Source organism: Neophocaena asiaeorientalis, unplaced genomic scaffold, assembly GCF_003031525.2.
Source record: "Neophocaena asiaeorientalis asiaeorientalis breed wild unplaced genomic scaffold, Neophocaena_asiaeorientalis_V1.1 scaffold230, whole genome shotgun sequence".
Taxonomy (NCBI): Eukaryota; Metazoa; Chordata; class Mammalia; order Artiodactyla; family Phocoenidae; genus Neophocaena; species Neophocaena asiaeorientalis.
The window spans coordinates 6796841-6818873 of record NW_020175186.1 but is presented as its reverse complement, the minus strand read 5'-3'; the positions used below and the strand labels follow the sequence as shown (position 1 = coordinate 6818873).

At 37.7% G+C, this 22033-nt stretch overlaps 1 protein-coding gene across 1 annotated transcript in view; it reads right to left on the bottom strand.

The window, feature by feature from the left end:
• Window positions 1–22033, bottom strand: part of ANO3 (anoctamin 3) — a 397425-nt gene that overhangs the window by 29468 nt on the left and 345924 nt on the right. Inside the window, 3 exon segments of the mRNA XM_024764654.1 lie at window positions 6342–6506; window positions 7037–7177; window positions 7812–7894. Of these exon segments, the coding sequence (XP_024620422.1) occupies window positions 6342–6506; window positions 7037–7177; window positions 7812–7894 (389 nt within the window).

Sequence of the window (22033 nt, the reverse complement as noted above, 5' to 3'; positions counted from 1 at the left end):
AGAAGGTGGCATTTGAGCAGAGAGCTGCATGGAGTGAGGGAACCCAGCAGGGATGCAGCTCAGTGTCGGGGGAAACAGAAATTGTAAGTGCAAATGCCTGAGCCTGCCATGGGCTTGGTGTGCTTCATGAAGGACAAGGAAGGTAGAGGGACAGGGGTGGAGGCAGTAAAGGTAGTAAGAGATGAGTCAGAGAGATCTCAGAGGGAAACACCTTTTCAGGGCCTGGTAGGCTATGGTGAGGACTTTAGAATTCATCCTGAGCTGAGAAGTCATCTCCCTCTTAATGCTTTGTTTTGGGGTGCAATGCAGAAATCAGTTGTGGGAAAAAATGGCAAAGGCAGAGAAAAAACAGCAAGGTTGTTGTGAAGGGGCAAATTAAGGAGTTGTACACGTGTTTTAATGCTCTTTGTCTCTGAGTCAGAGGCTCACAATCTAACCTTCCTTGTAAAAAGGAGCTCCAAACAGAATTTTGCAGAGTCAAAAAGAGTCTGCACTTTTCCAGGAATCTTCCTTTTTGAATTTCTAGAAATCGTGGACATACATATGAAAAAACTAAACAAATACATTTTAGAAAAAAGAAGCTAACCTTCTTATTAAATGGGTCATTTTGCATTGCTTCCTTTCGAGGTTAAGATGTGTGGTCTAACACTTTGAACCACCCTATTCCATAATAACCTATTTGCATTGTAATTACCAGTGGAAATCGGGTGTTGAGGAAAGTCAGGTACATTTTGAGGTCTTTGGGGGATCAGGCCCATGAAGGAAACATAGGAATGTATTCTCTGGACTTTAGAGATGGAAGTGGATCAATAATGTGGAAGAGTCCAGAACCAGCGTGAATACACAATAGCCAAGTGTATTCAGGGCTTTCTTTTTTTTTTTTTTCCTTCCTTTTGGTTATAGTGTGCTCTATGCCTGGTACATGGCCTTTAAAATGAGAGGAGGAATACCAAAAGGGGTTTATCCTTTTATTGACAATGCTGAAATGGTTTAATTGGCTTAATCCCAGAAGTACAAGAGTACTTCTGCTGTGATGTTTCTATTTTCTCTTAAAAATTACATGTTAATCATGAGACCAGAGAACTTTCATTCTTAAAATAATTCTTAGATTAATTGAGGTTTGATTGTCAAGCAACAAGAATATACACTTCTTAAGTAACTGCACATTTTAAATTTTTATCAAAATCTTTTTGGAAGTATTTCCTAATGTTGGTTAACCATGCTACTTATAATGCTAACCTCTGCTAGCATTATATTTTGAGGGGCAGCAAAATAAAGAATAAAAAGGATGGGATTTGTAAAGAGCAACTCCTGGTTTCAAATTCTGGCTTTGTAGTTTTTTAGCTATATGCCTGGTAAAAGATGTTAAAGATAATAACTTGAAGTTTTAGTTATTGTTAAATTATTTGCAATTTATCTTTGGAAGATGTGATTTCTGATCTTGGCTGTGTATCAAAATCACCTTAGCTCCTTAAATCACTGATTTCGTAATGCTATTTTGTGGACTAACTGGATCAGAATCACTTGGAGAACATTATGGGAAATTTTTTGTTTTAAATACAGACTTCATAGTCCTACAAAGAAGATTCTGAATGAGACTCAGGAATCTGTAGTTTTTCAAAAGTGTTTCAGGTGATTTGATGAGTATAAGAGTAGGAAACAATCCTTTAAGTTACTTTTATGATCTGTAAAATGGGCCTGTCATCAAATTTTTATTATCTTGATCCATATTTCTCTCCCAAATTAAATATTTGTAGGAATGCCACAATCCACCTGTTTTAAAAGCTTAGAGAATATATATCCTTTGATTGTCAATTTGAATGAAATTAACACGGGCAGAAAACTTGAAAGACACTGAAAATATAATTCCAGTAACAAAACTGACTTTGAGCACATACAATATTCGAAATGCTAGGATATCTGGAGAATAAAATATTTAAAATGTATTGAAAGAATATATTCTAAATGTCTTTTAGGCATTAGGCAAAGACCTGGAGATATAAACATGAGGAAGCTACAGCCCCTGCTCATGAGGAATTTATAACCTGATCGCTGGAGAACAGGCATATCCCAAGCACTGTAGCAGAAGAGCATTCACAAAAGAGATTGTTTAATGCTATCAGGAGACTCTGATAAGGAGGGAGAATAGACCTGCCCAAGCACTTGTGAGAAGAACAGACACAAAGAGATTCTTTAATTCCACATATGGGATCGAGAACAAATTTTATGAAAGAAGTGATCCTTAACTGAAATTTTCAAAGACGAAGAGATATTCTTCAAGGAGAGAAAAAGAGAAAAAAGGTCAATAGAGGAAGCACTGTGAACCAAGAGATGGGTGTGAAATAGCAGAATGCCAGGGACCAAGCACAAGTGGTTCTATAGGCTGGACTGCAGGGTGTGACAGGGAGGGGCAAGACACAAACTCCAACAAGGGGAGAAGGGCAAACTGGCTTTAAATAACGGAGACCCTCCCATGCCATTGATGTCAGAGGCAATGGGAACCTGTTATACAGATCTGAGTACAAAATAAGATGATCAGATTTGTAATTTTGAAAGACCCTTGCAGCAGTGGTGTGAAAGGGAGATAGGAAGAGTGGAGAACAGAGACAGGAAGACTAACCAGTTAGAAGGCTGTGACAATAGCCTGAGCTAGAAATGACAAGCAGCTGAACTAGGGAAGCAGAAGTGAGGATGGGGAGCAGGGAACAGATAAGAGAGAAGCACAGTTCACAACAGTCACTGATAGGATGAAGGAGACGAAAGTAATGCATGAAGAATGGCAAGGTTTCTGGCTGTGTACACTAAACATGAAAAGTTCAGTTTTAAAAAATTATTTGGCTGATTTAAGCTATTTTTCCATGCACTCATTTCATAGTTTCATGTATATGGCTTATAGCTGAAAAGCGTATTAGATTACTAGAATATTTTAACTGAGTCCAAATCCCTCGTTTGGGGAATACGGTAGCACAGGGATCACAAAGTCAAGCTATTAAGAAACACTTGTATGAGTACATTTGAAAAGTACATTTGTATGAGCTGTATATTTAGAGTTGTTCTGCAGATAACAGAAGATAGCATTTGGTGTTCTAGGTGAATCTTTTTGGTGGTATATTTTTTTAAAGAGTCTGATATTTTGATATTAATGATGTTAATCTATCCTTATCTGATTAAGCTCTTAAATTGATCCTGTGTGTTCAGGTGAGTCAGAAGGGCTGTTTAATAATCTGTGAAGTGCCTTAACATCCTGGGTGGGAAGGAAATGCATAAATTCAAAAGGACATTATTTTTTTTACACTGATTGAATCTGAGAAATATAACATTCCTTTCACATTTGGTGAGTTGGCTGTGTAATTCACTTCTTTTATGCTAAATCCATTTTAAAATCTTCTCCTGAGTTAGTTGCAAGGGCAAAGGAGAAGTTGTATGGTCTATTTCACTTCTAACAATCCCTGAATCTGAAAGCCAAAATGCTCAACAAGTAGAAATAAACATTTAGAAAGAGGAAAGTCAGCTCTGTTTTCTCCTGGGAACTATGGATGCTTATTTCATAGCACTAGGCACTTACATGGGCTTTTGTATTTAATGAAGTAGAGCTAGTGGGATTTTAAGGATCTCAAAGGATGGTTTCTATGATAAAAATAGTACTATCCTTACCTGTCTACAGAGGTCTTTGTTGTCTGTTAATGCAAGTACTTTGGAAGAAAGAATACACTAAGCCTCATCAAAAACATAAACTTAGTGAGAAGAAGTTGTATCTGAACCTGTAAGAGAGAGGAATGTATGTCGGAGGGTCAATTGTGATTCTAGGGAAGGGGTGATCACCGAGGATAGAAATTGGAGGGGGAGCAGAATCAGAGTTCAAGGGACTGGGAATTGAGAAGCACCTGGAATAATATAAAACTGGAGTCTGGTACATCAGTGAAAACTTCAGCCCGCCTGATAGAAAGTAATGGATTTTTATCAGGACACTAAGTTGAGGAACTGACGATTCAAACTGATGAAAGCCTGGGCAGTGTTCAGAGGGACAGGGGAGAGGGAGAGAGCATAAATGAGAACAGAAGGAACAGATGGGGGGAGAGAGAGAGAGAGATAGAGAGAGTGTGAGTGTGTGTCCTGGGATGTTAGCCATTGATAATTGATAAGCCTGTTCCTTACTTGGTGAAAGACGAAATTTAAAAAATGACCCAAAGTTGCTACCTAGGTGGCTGCGGTTTTATGGGTAACTCATATATAAAGTAAAAAAGTACATTCCAGTTGTAATTTGTTCCAAATTTTATATCATGGTAGAATGTTTTTAAAGTAAACGCTATTTTTTTCTGATTATAAATCAAAACCTACATATAGAGATAAATATTTGAATGAACAGAAAAAATATATATTAAATCAAATATTATCCTGAGATATAACCACTATTAACATTTTATTGTCACTCTTCAAAATGCAGGTGTGTTCCAATGGAAATCAAGTGAAATTGTATATCCTTCTTCCGTAACTGTATGCCATGTACTTAAATAATATTAAAATTTAAAATTCAACCAACTTACTAAGGATAAGAAATTGGATCAGTTTAAAATCAGACTAGCTGATTGCTAGTATTACCTAGAAATGAATACATTAACCACTTAGCTTCCTTTTCCTTAGATAATGAGATCAACCACAATAACCTCTGTCCACTGGAAAACCGCCACAATACACTGGTTTTGTTAGAAACAGTTTCTTTCCCTATCTGCCAGAATAGTTAATATAAAAACCATAAATATAAAACTCTACAATGTCCTTGCTGTGAATGGTTCCTCCTTCAATGTGGTGACTTTGTGCAACGCACAACATATACTTCCTTATACAGGCTACCACACAAGCCTCTCAATCCTAGCACTGGCTTTTTTCAATGTTTATTGTTCACTTTATGAGTCAAAAGCATAAATTAAAATACTGTATGGCTTATTTGGAGATACAGTAAGCAACGTTCTTCTTCTGCAAATTAACCTAACCCTGAAGAAAGGAGTCTCCAGTAGAAAATATTAACTATTGTCCTTGCATTAATATTTACCCATTTCTCAGTGACTATTTATTTTCTCTTAAGAACATCTCTGATAATTTTAAAGTTAAATAGTAAATGGTTCCAGTTCCCTCCCGACTAACCATGTAGCGTCAGTATCAATCCACGTTTGGAACCAAATGCGTATTACCTGTTTATGTTATCAATATCATTGTTTGTGTATTGGTCAGCCCTCTATATGAATTATCTCACCGTGTAAATATATAAGCACTAACACTTACTATATGTATAATCCGGGACGAGTTATTTAAGCTCTCTGAATTTCAGTTTCCTCATTTACTAAATGGAGAAAATATTGACCTTGTGGTGGTATTGAAAGAGTTAAAGGAAAGATATTATTCTAAATGTGCCAGTAAGTGCCTCCTGTCTTCAGAAAATGGGGCCCCATCCACAGATCTTGCTGAAGAGGTAGACCTAAGCATAATATTGTCCTCGCAGCCATAGACATTTGGTTCATAAGTCACCTGGTATATGTGAAGTTGAACCAATCAGATGCTCTCTCTGAGAAACTAGCACATTGAAACACTGGATGATCTAAGTTAAATAAACTACAGAAATTGACCAACATGGTCATGAACTTAGAGCCAATGAAAATAACAAAAGCATAGCAATGCAACAGTATACCAGACTCTGAAAGGGAGGCCATGGGGAGGCAGATAGTCTCTTCCTGATAGAATGGAGCAGATATGCAAATAGAATCATTGGGAAAAGAGGTAGAAAGAAAGGAAAAGAGAAAGAGAGAGGGAAAGAAGATAGAGGGAGAGAAAAACAGGAAGAGGGAGGGAGGGAAGGAAGGAAAAAAAAACTTAGTCCCAGAGGAATAAAAATGGAGTAGCCGTCTGACTGTTTTCCATTTCACATGAGGTCTTGGAGATAACAAGGCTACACTTTCAAACAGAATTTCCTATATCTTTCCAATAAATTCTCCTCTGAGGTTGAGTTTGTTGGAATGGCTTTCTAATCCAAACAATCCCTTATCTGAATGAAAAGAGCATAGCAGCATTTCTAGCACACACTAGATACTCGAGTGGAAGTTGTCGCTAAACTAAACTATAAACTCAAAGAGCAAGGAAGGCGATACGACTGTCGATTTTAATTTTTTTTAATTCCATCATGTAAACCACATAAATGAAATATTTTCTGTTGAGCCAAATTGTCTTTGCCAGAAATGATACTAGGTCTTATTTTGGCTGCCTGTAAGTCCAATCCAAGTATAAAGGAAACACAGTCCTCTCCTTTACCCACCCCTTGTACACCTATTGAAAAATTTGTAAACACTTACAAGATTCAGTGCCATAATGATCACAAAATTGATACAGACTGCAGCAGCAGAAGTTGCAAACTGCCAGTGTTGTTTGATGAAATTCCACTTGAATGATGCAAACTGCTCCATGACAATCAGGCGATACACCACGACTGCAAACACTGCAGTGATCACCAGAGAAATCTACAATATGGGAGACCAGAGGAGACATCCACACTGTGCATTGTTAACAAAACAAAAGCAACACCATGGATCCAATACACTGACCCCAAAAGCTAAAGAAATGTACTTTTCCAAGAAAGCATATGTAAATTTAAAATTTCCTTTATGGAACTAACTTTCATTAGAGTCAAAATAAATGGTATAAGATTCAGTTGTTTCAGTGGGATATGCTGTTCAAATCTCCACTTTCACATGAATGCTTGGTTTTAAAACAAAATATCTAATTTTAGGATGATCATGTAATTTCCATTTTATCTTAGATGATCTTTGTTTCTCCCAAAGAGTATTTTTTTTAGGGATATGCACAAACTCCTTTTGTAATTATTCGGTGACCTGCTGTGATTTTTATTTTGTTTAATAGTATGTATGTACTACCAAGGTACTGAACAGGATAGTTTCTTACAGCCTCGGGGTCACAAAATGAGTTGGTATCCTAGAACGTCTTTCTAAACCTGGAATCCCACATTCTGAGATTTATGATTATACTTTACCATGAAGAATATTCCTGAGATAGAAACAAGAAGCCGAGTGACTTTGTCTGAGGAAGGCTGATGAGGCTCAGGTTTTCCGCTGATGGGATTCACTCTCTCCATCTTGTAATACTTTGCTTCAAACTGGGGACGAAGTGTTTCCTATGAGAAAAACTAAAGTTAACTAAATATCTGTCACAAATTTTTAAAAAATCCAATATTTAATAAATTTCTGGAATTTGACCTATTTTTATATCAAGTCTTGGCAAAGAAGCAAATTGTAAAAAATTAGATGAAAGTTATTTTAGGGTTTATTTAACCCTACACTATATTTTAATTAGCACAGTTTTCCACTAATGCAATTTAAGGAAACATCATAGAAGTGCTTTGAAAAAATTACACATTTCATCATTGATCTTTACTGTCTTCATAAAATAAGAATCTTGTTAGTAAAAAAACGTCAAGTAAAAATTGAATGGTGGGGCTTCCCTGGTGGCGCAGTGGTTGAGAGTCCGCCTGCCGATGCAGGGGACACGGGTTCGTGCCCCGGTCCGAGAGGATCCCACATGCCGCGGAGCGGCTGGGCCCGTGGGCCATGGCCGTTGAGCCTGCGCGTCCGGAGCCTGTGCTCCGCAACGGGAGAGGCCACAACGGTGAGAGGCCCGCGTACCACAAAAAAAAAAAAAAAATTGAATGGTGTTTAGCTGCTTCCTGCTTGGACATTAAGGACAGTGAATGATTTTCTGTACCATATGTTATTCCAGTTTCCTTATCTCCTGGTTTCTTAACATCTTACCTCCTCTTCTTCCCATTCAATAAGGTCCCAAGTATAGGTCAGTGTACTTCTTCTCCTTTTCCAAAACTCCAGGAAGACTGTGGCTATAAATAATAATAATAATATTATTATCACAATTCTTTACCTGACCATATCCCACTCTGTCATCATTGTCTTTCTTCTTGTATTGATGCATTCACATCCTATTATTAAATAATTAAAATTAACTACATTTGTATTAAATTTATACAGCTGGAATGTTTTCTCCCTTACCCTCTTCTCCCTATCTGTGCAACTGCTATCAGCATGCACTCCTGATGGAGAGTGATTTTTTAAAATAAATTTATTTATTTAATTTATTTATTTTTGCTGCATGGGGTCTTCGTTGCTGCATGCAGGCTTTCTCTAGTTGTGGCGAGCGGGGGTTATTCTTCGTTGCAGTATGCATGCTTCTCATTTCGGTGGCTTCTCTTGTTGTGAAGCACAGGCCCTAGAGCGCGGGCTTCAGTAGTTGTGGCACAAGGGCTCAGTAGTTGTGGCTCGTGGGCTCTAGAGCTAAGGCTAAGTAGTTGTGGCGCATGGGCTTAGCTTCTCCATGGCATGTGGGATCTTCCCAGACCAGGGCTCAAAACCGTGTCCCCTGCATTGTCAGGCGGATTATTAACCACTGCGCCACCAGGGAAGTCCAAGAGTGATTCTTTTTATTGGAATAAATAAGCAGATATTTTTGTTACAATAGCATGATCTTGATCTTGTGAAACTGGGTTGGAGATGAAGCTGGAGATAAGAGGCCTTCAGTGGAAAAAGGAACTGTGTTGTCAGGGGAAAGCAGGGCTTCATGTGCATCAGTGGAGGTAGAGAGTATTTTGGAAAATCTGAAGATGATACCCCATAATTCTGTTCCTTAGCAACTACGCATTGTATTTATTTTTTCACTCCTACCTCTCTGACTATAATGACATACTTTTCTCATCGTTACAAAAATTTCAAAGATGCACATGCTGCATCCATCCCTTGTACTTCCATTTCTCATGTCCATTTCCAGTGGCTTTCCTCTGTGATCTAAAGTCAATGGCACAGAGTAACAGAATCACAGGGTCAAGCATGTAAGAGCGGTAAGATTCTGTATGTAGTTTGCTCCAAGTTATTTTAAATTCACAGAAAGCAAGGCCCAGAGTCACTGACATACATCACTGACCTTGTCCAGAAATCTGCCAAAGCATCCACAACACTTTATTACACTTCTTTCTGTACCTGCTTTTCCCCACACTTGAAGGTAAGTTTCTTGAGGCCCTTTTTTCCTTAGTGTTTTTAGTGCTTGGCACACTGAAAATGCTCAATAAAAGTTTGTTAAATTGAACTGAATTACTGAATCGAATTCAGTGATTGTGACTAACCCCTGGGGGAGTGTTTTTTGTATTATTCTAGAGGTTTTCAAATTATGCTCTGTGGAATTTCACTAAAGACATTGGAAGAAAGAGAGAATCCCCCTTTTTAATATATATATTGAGCAATCATGTTCAATTTTATTTGGAAAAATAATTATTGTTTAAAAAGTTTTAAAAACTACTTCACTGTACTTCCAGGTGGGGGAGTGGCTAATGAGAGGGGCAACACAGGCAAGTGGTCAATTCCGAACACAAATGAAGTTAAGTATGTCTGAATATGGAGCCCAAAAAAGAATTCCAAGTATTGTTTTCATCAGAAGAGATAAAAATTTAGAGCTTTCTCAAAAGGAAACCCATCTGAAATGAGAGTATATCAGAGCAACCTCTCTGCCATAGCCAATTTGTACAACACCCAAGAACTACTAAAGAATCCCCCATTCCCTAGATTTGTTTTCAGCAACATCTGCAAGCGTAATGTGCTTTCCCCACGTGGTACTGCAACATCACCGTACATGAGTTAGAAATAGAAACCTCACTAAACAGGATCTACAATTAATAGAAGGACCATGAATGTGGGACATTTTAAATTTCCCTGCCTAGGGTAAGTTACTGATTTTCTGGTTAACGCCTTACAGCAATACAATTAGTAGAGTTTTTTGCATGAGTATCTAGTAGACTATTGATTAGTGGACTAATCAATATAAAGAGCCTATACATATGTGTGAAACAGCAGATTTTGAATATTTGGGCTGAACTGTACTTGACACAGCCTCAACTGGTTAGTTGTAGAACCGGCTAGTCAAGACCTACTTGTATTGTTAAATTTCCTCTTTGTCTAAGGACATGGAATCTCTCTCTAACTTTACTTCCAATTTCCCTCTCCTTCTCTCTCTCTAAAAACACTAAGTAAGAAATAAGATAACAAGCATCTGAGTTCTAAGAACATGGGAAAGTCAGCATTTGAACTATAATCACTGAAAATCTTCACCAATTTCTGAAATCAGACTTCATATTTTTCCCCCTAAGCAATTTCATTTAGAAAGAAGAAGCTACACATAAATAGCACTGTGCTATATTAAAATAGGAGAACTCTCACTACAGTCTTGACCAGAGCAGACTCTTAAATTTGATGTAATGTGTCTCTCTAAGCTAACTCTCCCTGTCAGTATGGTATTGGCATTTGTACATTAAATACGCATTCAGTAGCATTTGTTCACATTAACATGGATACTCTCAATTGATTTGCTAAAAAATTAGGTGTCTGCAAAAATAAGCTGTCAGCATTTTGCCATATATTTTTTATAAATACAATGTAATCTTTTTAAAGTTCTGGATTGATTTTTCTCAGGACTTTTCCTCATCTTGCCGTTCAACTATTTGATATACTTTCTTTACTTAACTCTGCTGAACATTTTCTGATTATAAATGTAACACCAACAAAAATAACTGGAACAACTCCTGTATTATTCACTTCAGAAATACAGGAGTCTAGGAGGGCCTGCCATTTACTAGGCTTTCAATAAATGTATGCTGAATGAGTGAATTAAACTGTAAAGAACAGAAGTCACCTACAATTCCACCATTCATAAATAGTCACTGTTGCAATTTAGGTAATCCCATCCAAAGTATTTTTCTTAAGAAGTATACTTAGGACTGATATATCTCTGATACTCAGAGATATAGCCATATAGGCTGTTCATTTATGACAGAAAAAAGAAAAAACTGATTCATAACTGAACCCTCTAAGGGTGTCATACTCCTCACAGGCTGGCCCTTCTTCCCTAGGAAACCTTCACCAGGATGAAGTATATGTAGAGTTAACCCCTGGAACAGCGCTGGCCTCCAGGAAACTGCTCCAGAACTAAAGTCTATATCCATTCTGATTGGCCAGTGCAGAGCCTTAAAACCTCTTAAATATTTGCTCACTTTATAAGCATCCCCCTAGAACTGGATACTTAGAACTGTACTTAGCACCACAGATGAATGATGACAACAATATAAGAAATTACTAACTTACTTTTATAATAAATACAATTTATCTTCTTGATCAAGTTATAATGATCCTCAAAAGACCATCTAGGAATGGCAATGTGGTGCTGGAGAAAGAGCATGGCATGGGGTAAAAATGTTCTGTGTTTGAGAGTTGCCTATATTCTTTTCTAATTGTGTGACCTTCGACAAATGACTAAACAATGATAAGCCTTTGTTTTCACAACTTAAAAACAAGAATAGAAAAATTGTCTTTATGGCAGTGTTGTACAAATTAACTGAGGTATAATTTGTAAGTGGTCTAAGCTTAATTCATTTTAAGAGTATAATAAATTATAATAACCCATTTTTTTCAACATTCTGTTTGTTGTTATACATAGGGAACTTTGTAGACAAAGTTCTTGGCTTACATTGTATAAAGATACTGTATATTTTTCTGCACGAAATATGGGCTATTGTCAATTATTTATATTTTGATTGTTTCACTTTTATAAAAATTCAGTCATAATTGTCATAACACCTTCCATCTTTTGCTGGTGACACAGCAAATAGCTTATATTGTCCTTTTTCTTCTTTTGTATTTAAGATGGCAAAGCTGCTTCTAGAGTAAATAATTCAATTCGAAATTATTTTTTGAGAGCACAATGCTTGGCTATTCTTAGAGAGAGCATACAAAAAAATGAAAATGAGTTGCATCATAGGCCCACAGAGGAAGAAGAGAACTAGCATTTACTGAGCACTTTCAAGATCCCAGACTTTGTGCTAGATGTCTTTAATTGACTCCTATTATTTCCACAACAACCCAGGTGAAATAAAGATTATTAGTCTCCTTCAGTAGAGAAGCAAATCGAAACTCTTAGAGGTTAAGTTACCTGAGGAAGTCCCTTGGTTGAAATTCACACCCAGATCCAAACACTGACCTTTCTCTATGCCAAAGGAAAAATTATTTTTAAACATGGTTTGGGAAAGAACTTTTTGAGCTACATAATTTGCAACATCCTTCTGGGAAGAAATTAGCATTATAGACAAAAGGTTTAAACAAATTTGTAATAGACCTAAATGAGACTGAGAACTTCTGGGAGGTTAGCTGCTCAAACACCAAGCGGTCCATCAATCAGAAGTCTACAGTCTTTTGGGGGGACTTTCAAGATTGCAGAGGAGTAAGATATGGAGATCACCTTCCTCCCCACAAATACATCAAAAATACCTCTACATGTGGAACAACTCCTAGAGACACCTACTGAACACTACCAGAAGACCTCACGATTCCCAAAAGGCAAAAAAATCCCCATGTACCTGGGTAGGGCAAAACAAAAAAGAAAAAACAGAGACAAAAGAATAGGGATGGGACCTGCACCTCTGGGAGGGAGCTGTGAAGGAGGAAAAATTTCCACACGCTAGGAAGCCCCTTCACTGGCAGAGACGGTGGATGGCAGGGGGGAAGCTTTGGAGCCATGGAGGAGAGTGCAGGAACAGGGGTGCAGAGGGCAAAGTGGAGAGATTCCCACACAGAGGATTGGTGCCAACCAGCACTCACCAACCTGAGATGCTTGTCTGCTCACCTGCTCGGGGGGTGGTGGGGGCTGGGAGCTGAGGCTTGGGCTTCAGAGGTCAGATCCCAGGGAGAGGACTGGGGTTGGCTGCATGAACACAGCCTGATGGGGGCTAGTGCGCCACAGCTAGCCAGGAAGGAGTCCAGCGAAAAGTCTGGAACTGCCTAAGAGGCAAGAGACCATTGTTTTGGGGTGCGCGAGGAGAGGGGATTCCTCTCCAGTGTGCCCACAGAGGGCAGAGCACTGCCTAAATGAGCTCCGGAGACAGGCACGAGCTGCGGCTATCAGACTGGGCCCCAGAGACAGGCATGAAATGCTAACGCTGCTGCTACAGCCACCAAGAATCCTGTGTGCAAGCAAGGGAACTATCCACACACACACACACACACCCCAGGAGCCTGTGCAGCCCGCGACTGCCAGGGTCCCGTGACCAGGGACAAGTTCCCTGGGAGAACACACAGTGCACTTCAGGCTGTTGCAATGTCACATAGGTCTCTGCGACCTCAGGCACACCTGGCATTCCAATTATAACTACCGTACCCCTCCCTGCCCCCAGCCTGAATGAGCAAGAGCCCCCTAATCAGCTGCTGCTTTAACCCTATTCTGTCTGTGTGGGAACAGAAGCCTGAGGGCAACCCACATGCAAAGAGGGGTTGAAACAAAAGCTGAACCTCAGGAGCTGTGCAAACAAAGAAGAGAAAGGGAAATTTCTCCGTGCAGCCTCAGAAGCAGCCAATTAAATCCCCACAATCAAATTGATGTACCCTGCATTTGTGAAGAGACAACGAATCATCCCAAAATTGAGGCGGTGGACTTTGGGAGCAACTGTAGATGTGGAGTTTGCTGTCTGCAACTGATTTGTTTCTGATTTTTATGTTTATCTTAGTTTAGTTTTTAGGTCTTGTTATCATTGGTGGATTTGTTTATTGGCTTTGTTGCTCTCTTCTTTTTTCTTTTATTATTATTTTTGTTTTTATTTTAATAAGTTTTAAAATTTATTATTATTCGTTTTTCCTTCTTTTTTTCTCCCTTTTCTTCTGAGCCGCATGGCTGATGGGGTCTAAGTGCTCCAGCCTGGTGTCAGGATGGAGCCTCTGAGGTGGGAGAGCTGAGTTCAGGACATTGGACCACCAGAGACTTCCTGGCCCAACATACTATCAATCAGCGAGAGCTCTCCCAGATATCTCCACATCAACGTGAAGACCCAGCTCCATGCAATGGCCAGCAAGCTCCAGTGCTGGATGCCCCATGCCAAACTACTAATAAGACAGGAACACAACCCCACCCATTAGCAGATAGGCTGCCTAAAATCATACTAAGTTCACAGACACCCCAAAACAAACAACCAGATGAGGCCCTGCCCACCAGAAAGACAAGATCCAGCCACACTCACCAGAACAGAGGCACCAGTCCCCTCTACCAGGAAGCCTAAACAAGCCACTGAACCAACCTCACCCACTGGGAGCATATACAAAAAACAATGGGAACTATGAACCTGCAGCCTGCAAAAAGGAGACCCCAAGCACAGTAAGTTAAATAAAATGAGAAGACAGAGAAATATGCAGCAGGTGAAGAAGCAAGGTAAAAACCCACCAGATCAAACAAACGAAGAGGAAATAGGCAGTCTACCTGAAAAAGAATTCAGAGGAATGAGAGTAAAGATGATCCAAAATCTTGGAAATAGAATAGAGGAAACACAAGAAACATTTAACAAGGACCTAGAAGAACTAAAGAGCAAACAAACAATGATGAACGACACAAAAAATGAAATTAAAATACTCTAGAAGGAATCAATAGCAGAATAATTGAGGCAGAAGAATGGATAAGTGAACTAGAAGATAAAATAGTGGAAATAACTACCACAGAGCAGAATAAAGAAAAAAGAATGAAAAGAATTGAGGACAGTGTCAGAGACCTCTGGGACAACATTAAACACATCAACATTCGAATTATAGGGGTCCCAGAAGAAGAAGAGAAAAAGAAAGGGTCTGAGAAAATATTTGAAGAGATTATAGTTGAAAACTGCCCTAACATGGGAAAGGAAATAGTCAATCAAGTCCAGGAAGCGCAGAGAGTCCCATACACGATAAACCCAAGGAGAAGCATGTCAAGACACATATTAATCAAACTATCAAAAATTAAATACAAAGAAAAAATATTAAACGCAGCAAGGGAAAAGCAACAAATAACATACAAGGGAATCCCCATAAGGTTAACAGCTGATCTTTCAGCAGAAACTCTGCAAGCCAGAAGGGAGTGGCAGGACATATTTAAAGTGATGAAAGGGAAAAACCTACAACCTACTCTACGCAGCAAGTATGTCATTCAGATTTGATGGAGAAACTAAAACCTTTACAGACAAGCAAAAGTTAAGAGAATTCAGCACCACCAAACAGTTTTACAACAAATGCTAAAGAAACTTCTCTAGGCAGGATACACAAGAGAAGGGAAAGACTTACAAAAACAAATGGAAAACAATTAAGAAAATGGTAATAGGAACATACAAATCAATAATTACCCTAAATGTAAATGGATTAAATGTTCCAACCATAAGACATAGACTGGCTGAAGAGATACAAAAACAAGACCCATATATATGCTGTCTACAAGAGACACACTTCAGACATAGGGACACATACAGACTGAAAGTGAAGACATGGGAAAAGATATTCCATGCAAATGGAAATCAAAAGAAAGCTGAAGTAGCAATTTTCATACCAGACAAAATAGACTTTAAAATAAAGACTATCACAAGAGACAAATTAGGACACTACATAGGGATTGATCAAGGGATCAATCCAAGAAGATATAACAATTGTAAATATTTATGCACCCAACATAGGAGCACCTCAATATATAAGGCAAATGCTAATAACCATGAAAAGGGAAATCAACAGTAACACAATCATAGTACGGGACTTTAACACCCCATTTTCACCAATGGACAGATCATCCAAAATGAAAATAAATAAGGAAACACAAGCTTTAAATGACATATTAGACAAGATGGACTTAATGGGTATTTATAAGACATTTCACCCAAAAATGAAAGAATACACATTCTTCTCAAGTCTAATGGAACATTCTTCAGGATACATCATATCCTGGATCACAAATCAAGCCTTGGTAACTTTAAGAAAATTGAAATCATGTCAAGTTCCTTTCCCGACCACAACGCTATAAGACTAGATATCAATTACAGGAAAAGATCTGTAAAAAATACAAACACATGGAGGCTAAACAATACACCACTAAATAAGCAAGAGATCACTGAAGAAATCAAAGAGGAAATCAAAAAATACCTAGAAAAATATGACAAAGTAAACACAATGACCCAAAACCGATGGGGTGCAGCAAAAGCAGTTCTAAGAGGGAAGTTTATAGCAATACAATCCTACCTCAAGAAACAAGAAAAATCTCAAATAAATAACCTAACCTCACACCTAAAGCAATTAGAGAAAGAAGAACAAAAAGCCCCCAAAGTTCACAGAAGGAAAGAAATCATAAAGATCAGATCAGAAATAAATGAAAAAGAAATGAAGGAAGCCATAGCAAAAATCAATACAACTTACAGCTGGTTCTTTGAGAAGATAAACAAATTGATAAACCATGAGCTGGACTCATCAAGAAAAAAAGGGAGAAGATGCAAATCAACAGAGTTAGAAATGAAAAAGGAGCAGTAACAACTGACACTGCAGAAATATGAAGGATCTTGAGAGATTACTACAAGTAACTATATGCCAATAAAATGGACAACCTGGAAGAGATGGACAAATTCTTAGAAAAGCACAACCTTCTGAGACTGAAACAAGAAGATACAGAAAACATAAACAGACCAATCACAAGCACTGCAATTGAAACTGTGTTGAAAAATCTTCCAGCAAACAAAAGCTCAGGACCAGATGGCTTCACAGGAGAATTCTATTAAACATTCAGAGAAGAGCTAACACCTATCCTTCTCAAACTCTTCCAAAGTATAGCAGAGGAAGGAACACTCCCAAACTCATTCTATAAGGCCACCATCACCATGATAACAAAACCAGACAAAGATGTTACAAAAGATGAAAACTATAGGCCAATATCACTGATGAACATAGATGCAAAAATCCTCAACAAATGTTAGCAAACAGAATCCAACAGTGCATTAAAAGGATCATACACTATGATCAAGTGGGGTTTATCCCAGAAATGCAAGGATTCTTCAATATACACAAAGCAATCAATGTGACACACCATGTTAACAAACTGAAGGAGAAAAACCATATGATCATCTCATTAGATGCAGAAAAAGCTTCTGACAAAATTCAACACCATTTATGATAAAAACCCTCCAGAAAGTAGGCATAGAGGAACCCTACCTCAGCATAATAAAGGCCATATATGACAAACCCACAGCCAACATCGTTCTCAATGTTGAAAAAGTGAAACCATTTCCTCTAAGATCAGGAACAAGACAAGGCTGCCCACTCTCACCACTCTTATCCAACATAGTTTTGGAAGTTTTAGTGGCAGCAATCATAGAAGAAAAAGAAATAAAAGGAATGCAAATCAGAAAAGAAGAAGTAAACCTGTCACTGTTTGCAGATGACATGATACTATACATAAAGAATCCTAAAGATGCTACCAGAAAACTACTAGAGCTAATCAACGAATCTGGTAAGGTAGAACGATACAAAATTAGTGTACAGAAATCTCTGGCATTCCTATACATTAATGATGAAAAATCTGAAGGAGAAATTAAGGAAACACTCCTCTCCCATTTACCATTTCAACAAAAAGAATAAAATCCCTAGGAATAAACCTACCTAAGGAGACAAAAGGCCTGTATGCTGAAAACTGTAAGACACCGATGAAAGAAATTAAAGGTGATACAAACAGATGGAGAGATACACCATGTTCTTGGATTGGAAGAATCACTTCTGTGAAAATGACTATACTCCCCAAAGCAATCTACAGATTCAATGCAATCCCTATCAAACTACCAATGGCATTTTTCACAGAACTAGAACAAAAAACTTCACAATTTGTATGGCAACACAAAAAATCTTGAATAGCCAAAGCAATTTTGAGAAAGAAAAACTGCTCACATGAAAGGATGCTCAACATCACTAATCATTAAAGAAATGCAAATCAAAACTGCAATGAGGTATCACCTCACACCGGCCAGAATGGCCATTATCAAAAACTCTATAAACAGTAAATGCTGTAAATGCTGTTTACTGAAGAAAAGGGAACCCTCTTGCACTGTTGGTAGGAATGTGAATTGATACAACCACTATGGAGAACAGTATGGAGGTTCCTTAAAAAACTAAAAATAGAACTACCATACGACCCAGCAATCCCACTACTGGGCACATACCCTGAGAAAACCATAATTCAAAAGAGTCATATACCACTATGTTCATTGCAGCTCTATTTACAATAGCCAGGACATGGAAGCAACCTAAGTGTCCATCGACAGATGAATGGATAAAGAAGATGTGGCACATATATACAATGGAATATTACTCAGCCATAAAAAGAAATGAAACTGAGTTATTTGTAGTGAGGTGGATGGACCTCGATTCTGTCATGCAGAGTGAAGTATGTCAGAAAGAGAAAAACAAATACCGCATGCTAACACATATGTGTGGAATCTAAAAAAAAAATGGTTCTGACAAATTTAGGGGAAGGACAAAAACAAAGACACAGATATAGAGAATGGACTCGAGGACATGGGGAGGGGGAAGGGTAAGCTGGGATGAAGTGAGAGAGGAACACTGACATATACACACTATCAAATGTAAAATAGATACCTAGTGGGAAGTAGCTGCATCGCACAGGGAGATCAGCTTGGTGCTTTGTGACCACCTAGAGGGGTGGGATAGGGAGAGTGGGAGGGAGACTTAAGAGGGAGGGGAAATGGGGATATATGTATACGTATAGCTGATTCACTTTGTTATACAGCAGAAACTAACACAACATTGTAAAGCAATTATACTCCAATAAAGATGTTAAAAAAAAAAAGTCTACAGTCGTTTGATCTAACCCATTTTTGTTTTGTTTGGAGTCTAAAAATTATTACTAACCATTCCCTTTTCTTATATGTGTCTACCAAGACCGAAATCTTTGCATTGGTCTTTTAGAGAACTTTCGTTTGCAGTAAAACTCTAATAAAATATTGACACATGCTTATAACTTAATTGTCTGAAAAGACTATTTTTTTCCTTTATTAGACCACTATATCTGAATTTGTGAAGACGGACATGCAGAGGTAAGCATGGTGCTTCTTGGTCCACAATTCAAGCAAATACTCAGTCCCAGGATAATTAAATTGCTTATATTTACACTTTTGATGTGTCTAAAAGCTTCCTCTAGACATAGCCAGAATCTCTGACTTTTCCAAATATTGGGTGCTGGAGTGGCGGAGTGTTTTTGACAGTTGACTAATGGAATGTTGAGTCAGGGATACATTTAGTTTGGGCTTAGTGAGATATGTTTATGTGATTTGCAGGCACTTCCGAGTGTTGTTCAGTTATTACTAATTATCCTAATGTAGCAATGGATTCTGAGGAAACTCCTCCAGTTGCTGACTCTTTCAGGTGCCAGGCCAGGGGATATATGATGAGATGCACATGTTCTATAGTATCCAGCTCTTATAACGAAAGAGAAATAAGGTCTGAAATATATGGAGCCAGAAACTACTTTATGGAAATTATTTCACAAACTTCATGTCATATATGAAACACACTAGAGGTTTCCCCAAAGTTCCAACAATATGAAAAATGCACATGGCTTTATCAATAATAAATTATGAAGCAGAAGTAAGATTTTCAAAACTGCCAATAATAAAAAAAAATTTTTCAATTAACTGCGCTAGAGGAAGAGGAAAGACTGAATTAGTTCTCTATTCTTTCTATGAAATATTTTTTTAAACATCATATGCAGAGATAATAAAAAATATGGATAAAAGTGTAAGACAAAAAGCACTACAGAGATGTGTCAGGCATCTAGTTATTAAAATACTGTTATTTTTCTGGATTTTGATTTTATGTAGTATTTTAAGCTTTCTAAAGTTTGTAAATTTTTGATTGTTCCATTTACTTTCATATCTCTTTTTATATTCATAATTTTGTATCCTTTTCTTAAAGAGAGATTCCAAAATTGTGTATTTCCTTCCAATGAATACCTATCATGCATCAGACACATATGTGCCAGACATCCTACTAAATGTTTTTCACATATTTACTCATGAAATCCTCACAACAGCTCCATGTGCAAGAAATGATTATACTGTACTGGTTTAAACTTTAAACTTTAAAGTATTCATTCAAAGAGGGGATTTACAACAACCGTAGGTATTTTTTTATAAGGATTCTCTTTTTCAATGTTTGAACTTAATTGTTATTGAGCAATGATAAAAACTAACTTTCTTAAGTTATTATAATTATATTGTTTATAAAGAAAAGAAAAAATGCTTGGCCACGTGATTTTTATACTTTAATACTACATCAATTAAAAATGTATTATGGAAAAGGCATTTCACCCCCTTTTGATCAGCCAGTCGTTAAAAGGTTCTTCAACCTTGTATAAAATGCATTCATACTCCTTGAAAGTCTTTTTCTGTAAAAGAAGGATATTGGAATTTTAATGTATATTACAATAAATGTTTTGATTGCAAATGCCATTAAAAATCAAATAAGGATTCTCTCCTGATAAAACACAAAAATGTCTTCCCTTTTCTGTAGCTAAGAGCTTCTAGAACTGTCAGCTTAGTTAAACTTAATGTGTTTTCATTGTCCTCTACAAAATGTTTATGTTGTTTATAGTCCTCTAAATGGATGAGAAAACCACTTATTGTTATTTTCTGCCCATGAACTTGATGCCAAAATCCCCTTCAGGTCATGAATGTGTTTGATTTGTCTTCTGCCCCTGCTTTTGAGCCAAGGAACCAATCTAGATTCTTCTTCAGAGTGTACAGACCTAGCCTAGGCATCTCCTTCTCTCCTCACTCTGACCCTCTCCAAGTCATGGCTCAGTGCTGAGAGCACTCAGCAAATAAACTCTGTTGCTACAAGATTATTACTTAGTTATTCTAACTTTTCGAACCAGAAAAAAAAAATAGAAATAACAGGATTATCTAATTACCCACCTTGATTTTTTTTTTTTAGAAAGGGTTAATAAATCACTTGGATCTTTTCCTAAAGGTGGCAAAATAAGTTATAATATTATCAATCTTCCAGTTTTGCCATTTTATTATATTTAAGCATAGTTGTAACTTCATTTAATTAAGTTCATATCAAACTAGATTACATAGTTGATAAACTGGGCAATAGCCATCTAATGAGGTTAGACTCTGTAATGAAATCAGGGCTCTAAAAGATGCAAACTTGTATAACAGAATACGCCATCATGCAGGAATGAATCAGTTGTGTGGTACTTCCACACAATGGAATGTCATGTACTTGTTAAAGAGAGCAATATCATTTCCCAGCAGTCAGCTACTGCAGGGTTGGAAAATTGTTTTAGGTGCCAGCAATAAGAGGCTTCCCCTTCAGAACTCGTCTATCAGCAGGAGTCTAGAGGGAGCCCAGAACTCTCCATCTTGGCAAGATGCCCCCATCCCCATATCCTACACACACACCTTTCCCTCTGTCATCACTCACAAGTGGGTCCCTCAGGACTAATTCATTCTGCCCCTTAACTGCGTACATATCAGTTACTTCAAGAAGACCAGAATTTCCAGATCATTCTTTACTCAGATTTTAATCCTCTAGTTCTAGGGAAATGGAAGTTGTCTTTGTGATCCTCTCCCACTCCTTCCCAACTATTTGAGATGCTTTCAACTAGGCCCTCTTATTCAAAGTCATTAATAGCAAAGGCTTTAATGTTCCCTCACCTCCTTGCTTAACTGAAACCTGGGACACTCCTGAAACCTCACTTTCTATGTGGCAATCTCAGGTGATGGCTATTTGTGTCGAAGATGAGGTAGTGAATTTCTTGTCTTCATTGCTGCTCCATGGCTTTTTCTCTCCCTTCTTAAAGAGTCACAGATTTGAGTCTCATATTATCAATCCGTACTTCCTACTGTCTCTCTTTGTGGAAGTCATTTACCAGTCCTTTGGAACACTTCCTCAAATTCTCTAAAGGTTTTTCAACTCTTGGCTAAGGGTAACTCTTATCAACATGACTCCCAAAATAAATTTTTGAAATTACAACATACACAGATAATATTTCTAGTATCTTGGCTTCTCAGTTCTTTGATGTTTATCTTCAGAGCTGTTTTCACCTACTCTACCTTATGCCTGGTCCTCCCATGCATGAATTTGATCAA